This window comes from Sycon ciliatum, chromosome 5 (assembly GCF_964019385.1).
Source record: "Sycon ciliatum chromosome 5, ocSycCili1.1, whole genome shotgun sequence".
Lineage (NCBI taxonomy): Eukaryota > Metazoa > Porifera > Calcarea > Leucosolenida > Sycettidae > Sycon > Sycon ciliatum.
In genome coordinates this window covers 27638133-27644170 of record NC_088647.1, presented here as the reverse complement: position 1 = coordinate 27644170, position 6038 = coordinate 27638133, and the positions used below count along the sequence as shown (strand labels likewise).

The 6038-nt window shown below is 46.9% G+C and overlaps 1 protein-coding gene across 1 annotated transcript in view; it reads left to right on the top strand.

Moving 5' to 3' along the window:
• The first annotated feature begins 725 nt into the window (after positions 1-725).
• Positions 726-6038, top strand: part of LOC135818225 (arylsulfatase B-like) — a 39879-nt gene continuing 34566 nt past the window's right edge. Inside the window, exons 1-3 of the mRNA XM_065331585.1 lie at positions 726-952; positions 4224-4338; positions 4613-4664. Coding sequence (XP_065187657.1) covers positions 862-952; positions 4224-4338; positions 4613-4664 — 258 coding nt within the window. The 5' untranslated portion in view covers positions 726-861. The remainder of the gene's footprint in view (positions 953-4223; positions 4339-4612; positions 4665-6038) is intronic.

The following is a 6038-nucleotide window of genomic DNA, read 5'->3' as shown; positions in this document are numbered from 1 at the left end:
TTGTTCGGGAGTCTGGCATGTGAGATCATTCGTCACGGTGGACATGTGCATCACACCGTGTGTATGTGACAAACGTGAAGATCTTCTTTGCTTGTGGAAATCCGCAGGGGTATTGGCACAATGTACCTGGAGGCTGAAAGACGCCTTACCGGTACCTGTACTGGGTAGTCTACATAGGATGGGATTCTTGCGCCAACTGCTGCATGAACCTCAGCTGTAGCCGTTCTAACGTATAACTTACTATAAGCGTGAATAGGATCAGATGGCAAATAATAATTGAATGGTCCGGCTATCCACAGTTTCCTGATAGACAGGAAAACTTTGAGGTGCCAGCCAGTGATCATGGCTGCTGATGCCATCGTGGTAGCGATGTCCCTGACACTGACACTTGACAATATCAGGCAGGTCACCAGGTCACCTCCTTGGCTCCACATCATATCAGCGCAGACCTTGACGCTATCCTACCCTACCTGTCCTGACTTGTGTGCGTTAGTTTATCACTACGAGTACGAGCGTAGTCGTGCAGAAGATTCACTGTGCCAATGCCAGGCACTTGGCCTGGCACTTGCCCGTTAGCAAGTCGAGATGGGATGCAGCACATACATGTACAAGCTCATTGAATTTGTAGATCTACACACAGATCCGCAGATTGCTTGACGACGTCAACCAAGACAGCTCCGTACTGACAGGAGTTGAACGCGGCACAGTTCGCGATTCAAGACCATAGCATGTCCTCGGTCAGAATAGAACACTAAAACAAGTCTTGTGCAGTCATGTACTTCATTTGTGGTTCGAGCTTCCCTCCTCAAACAAAATTTCAAACAAATAATTAGGCTGCTGACGATATTGAAAGCCACCATCATGTTGGGGCTATTGGTCGTAGCCGCGCTCTGCGGTGCTTCGCAAGCGGCTAATCAGCCCAACATCCTCTTCATTGCAGCGGATGACTTGGGTAAGGTTCGAAGTGCTGATATCTGAATGTTCTTGAGCACTAGAAATAATCAGCAGAGAAGCACTTGTGTAGACTACGAGTAAGAAACAAAAATAATTTTACCAGTCCTATCAGATCCGCTGTGGACATGTCCTCGAAAACAAATGGGAGTTACCGGTATCTCAGTATATTTGGATAGTATTCTGCAAGAATTGTTCTTTTCTCATTCACATGCTTCTGCCACACACACACATGTGTGCATGCCCGCACCCACGCAGCCCCCCCCCCCCCCCCCACACACACTCAGACCTCAGACCTGCCCATCCCGGAAGCGATGATAGCGAGTATCTAGACTATGTTACACATAGCAACTAATTACTTATGCTGAGATTACACCGCTCCACAGCTTGCAATGCTAATGAATTGACCGCCACTAATTTTAGCCTGGCATCCACCACACAGCTGATTGAAGTGGTTTTTTTTGGCCAGTGACTCCCTATTTTTCATTTTTTCTCTTTTTTTTCATTTTGTTTACACATACACGCCACACCACATACGCCGGCATACACTGGCTGTTGGTAACCACCCAGGAGAATGAAAGAAGAGCTAGGAGAATGAGAAAGAAAAGAAAGACGTGTGCGACCATAATGTCCGGGAATTGAACCCGCAACCTCTCGATTGGAAATCGACTGCACATACCACTGCACCATATGGGACACCCCCTCCCTCCCCCCCCCCCCCCAACACACACACACGCACCCCCCCCCCCCCCCCCCCCACAGCCCTCCAACACACACACAGACTTCACCAGCTAACGAACAACTGCAGTGACAGCCGCAGCAGAAAACATAGTCAGTTTGGAAATGCATTTACCGGTACTGGAAATTTAGTTCGAACATTGCCTTACCTTCTGCTTTCGGAACTCAATTGGACTTGGAGCTTTTCGCTTTCTTTAGCTTGTGCCTGGAAAGCTATTTCAAATGAGCATAACAGAATAGGTTGGTCGGCGACCACTTGGAGCCAGGGTATCGGTATTTTATGACTCCCTGCTTGGAGGCATGCTACGCCGGGTGCTCCAAGCCTCACAATTATTTTTTTTAGTTTATTTTTATTCTTATTTTACTAGGGAATTCCCAACATGCGTCATCGCCTTCTCACAGGGAACCCTAAGAAAGTCTTGATGGATGAACGAAATTCAGCAGGTGAATTAGAAAGGCGGTACACAACATCGAGAGAGCCAGGTGTACAACTTGAGGAGGTGCTCTTTAATTTGAACTCATGTCCACAGCACTGAATGTCATCAACACAATCACTAAGCTCCAGTTAAAGGGGAAGTTAAGGCAAAAATTAAAATTTCACCAGTCGTAGTCTTCGGGGTGCTGAGTCGAATGGTCGTGGTCCGAGGAAGCTGAGACGCTCCCTTCCTACTTGAATCCCAATCGAACTCGCGCACTTCCACCGAAACTGGGTGACTGCGCCCTACTAGATGGGGATTTGTATGCAAAATGTCACTAAAAGCGCCATTTCGTTCTTATAAAAGCACGGATGACCGCGTTTGGCCCATATGTTGTAGTCTTTTGGACGCTGAGTCGACTGGTTTTGGTTCGAAAAGGCTGCGATGCAGCGTTCCTCCTTTATTCCCAATCGAGCATGGTTGAACAAGCGGTCACGTGCTCCTGGGTGCCCAAATCACCTGGTCACCACGCCAGCAGGTGACAACTTTCACACCAAGGTTCAACTCGAGTTCAACTCGAGTGACAGGACTGCACCCAAAAAAGGTCAAACAGGCTAGTAAGTTGTACCCTGCAGGCACGGTGACCAGATGACTGGTGTACGCAGGAGCACGTGACCGCTTCTTCAACCATGTTCGATTGGGAATAAAGGAGGAACGCCGCATCGCAGCCTTTTCGGACCAAAACCAGTCGACTCAGCGTCCAAAAGACTACAACATATGGGCCAAACGCGGTCATCCGTGCTTTTATAAGAACGAAATGGCGCTTTTAGTGACATTTTGCATACAAATCCCCATCTAGTAGGGCGCAGTCACCCAGTTTCGGTGGAAGTGCGCGAGTTCGATTGGGATTCAAGTAGGAAGAGAGCGTCTCAGCTTCCTCGGACCACGACCATTCGACTCAGCACCCCGAAGACTACAACTGGTGAAATTTTAATTTTTGCCTTAACTTCCCCTTTAAGACCATTGCGGATAGGCGTCCCGACCTGCTTGCTGATGCTGTGGCAATACAGGATCGGTACAGGAAGCTGATGCACACATATAATGGCTACAGCGGGTTATCCAGCAGCTCTTCTCATGTAGACAACACCGCGCTTTTGCAACAACATTTGCACGTCATGGATTTCCTGAGCCAATGCTGACCAGAAATCGTTGCACGTGGCCTTGGACACACGCCAAGGTTTCTCTCCTAGAATTGCATGTGATTCCATTGACGGGGAGGATTTGAATTGGCATAGGGAAAAGAACACATTCATTGATGTATGGTGTACTGTAAGACATGTTATTATAACGAGTCGCAAATTTAACGATTGTCGAAAATTCATAGGTTAACGAGAAGATATGTTAACGATCCTGCAGTAATCCGCCATATCCAAACACAACATAATTATATGAAGCCATACGGCCTAAATGGATCTTATTATAACGAAGAAATGTCATCCGTTAAAACGTTAGATTTACTTCCTCGTTAAATATACATGTCTTACAGTAGTTTGAACAGTTGGCTTTGTGTTCCGAGACTATCCTTTTAAACTTCTTTGCACAGGTCCTCTGTAAATGAGCTTGAATTCTTCCAAATGCTTTTCACTGTGGTAGAGAGGTGGTAGTAGTCTCCGTATTCCCAAGAACAAAAAAGTTAGACACGGATTTAGAACCAAGTATACATTAATGGAAAGGAATTTGTAGGTCCATTTTCCTGTAAACAAAATAGCAATGGATAAAATGCACGGACATATGTGTGTCCGTGTGCTTACGTTGTGCTTGGTATAATATACGTACTGTAAATATACAAAATTTCGGCGCTGCAAAATTTCGGCACTTCGCGATTTTTGACATTTCGGCGGCGATTTATTTTCGGCGTGAGGTAGAGGGCATAGTGTATACATGTATAGTGCGACAGATGCTGTGAAAATTTTCATCGGCGTTTTAATTTAGGCGTTTTGGGTCGGTGCCGAATATAGCCGAAATTAAATGGCTGCCGAAAATTTTTGTATATTTACAGTATGTGTGTGTGTGTGTGTGTGTGTGTGTGTGTGTGTGTGTGCATGTGTGTGTGCACAGGTTGGAATGACGTAGGCTTCCATGGAAACGAGGCCATAAAGACTCCACACCTGGACGCGCTGGCACGGGAAGGGGTCATTCTGAATCGCACATACGTACAGCCATTGTGTTCTCCGTGAGTGAAGACTATCACGAGTGTGTATGTTGGTATGCTGTTTGTTCTTTCTCAGAAGGAGTTTTCATTGCATATTGGCAGAAGGGAGGGGAGTGTGTGTGTGGGGGGGGGGGGGGGGGGAGGAGAAATGGCCGGGGGACCGAAGGCAAATGTATCTTATGTATTACAATGTAGTCATGTAGAATTAGCCTTACCCTTTTCACGTACAGCAATGCTATTCGTGAGCAGGCCTGTAGAATACTTCAATTTCTACATGTATTCACTATCGGTGCAGGTCAAGAAGTTGCTTCATGAGCGGACGTTTTCCATTCCACACAGGACTCCAGGTGAGGTGCAGTATATGATCAGATAGCTCCAGACCCGAAAGGAATAGCAGTTCGGGTTTGGTTTGTACCCCGCGAACATTCTAGGGTTCTGCATTGCATGCAGAGGAGGCAACACAAACTCGCATCAAGCATGTATGTGCACGTCTTGTGCGGACAACCATGGCATGTGTTTTACAGTTTATCATCTTGTTAGGAAGTAGGAGATGTTCTGCCTTGTTTTTGTTCCTTTTATTTTTTTGCAGGGTGATCACAGCAAAAACTATAAACCGGCACAGAGCCTAGTGGCTACACACACACACACACTCGTATCCATGAAGCCATTGATTGACTTGTACCTTTCCAGTATAACTGACATTGCAGACAGACAACAGCACCCACGTCAACGCCCTCCCTCTCAATCTCCCCCCTCCCTCTCAACCCCCCCCCCCCCCCCCCCGGCCCTCGCCCCAACCTTATTTATTTATCGCCTGCTAGTATATCAATAACATGAAAGATGTTGCGACATCGGCTATGATTGGTGAAAAAGGTGTCTGCTCCGAACGTCTGCCGACTGACTTGACACTTGACTGACTCACGACTGCGTCTGGAGCACACGAGAAGCCCGTCGAACCTTCCACTCGGCAAACCTGGAAGAAAGCACCACTCCCTGCTTAATACATAGTGTTGCTGCTGCCTGGTGAACATGAGGTGTTTGTCGTGCTGGAAGCGGAGCGACACTGTAAGTTGGTATCCCTAGTGATGTTTTGGCCCGCAGAGCATTACATAATGCAGTGCTCTCGGAGCAGCAATTTCATTAGCCTACTCAAGCTCAGCTGATGATGGGTGAATTCCCCGAAACACTGTGTATTGAGCAGGGAGTGGTGCTTTCTTGCAGGTTTGCCAAGTGGAAGGTTCGACGGACTTCTCGTGTGCTCCAGACAACGTCGTGAGTCAGTCAAGTGTTAAGTCAGTTGGCAGGAAGTGTGAGCTCCAATGTTCAGAGCAGACACTTTTTTCACCAATCATCGCCGATGTCACAACATCTCATGTTATTGGTATAGTGCTGTTGTCTGTCTAGGAATATGTCAGGAGGAGTACAAGTCAATCAATGGCTTCATGGATACGATTGAGTATGTTTGTAGCCACGAGGCTTATATGAATAAATTTATTCATCTGGTGGTTCACTTCTCGTTATGTTCCTATCTCAGCACGGTGTGATTAATGCGAGGTTTGCCTATGGACTAAACCTGAGTATTACGACCACTGCTTAGCACATGAAATCTCTGGGATACTCAACTCACATTGTTGGAAAGTGAGTGCACCGGTTTGCTTTCATTTGTCCGTTGTGTCAGCTGTGCGTGTGTGGCTGCAGCTCTACGGAGGTTGCATTGCATT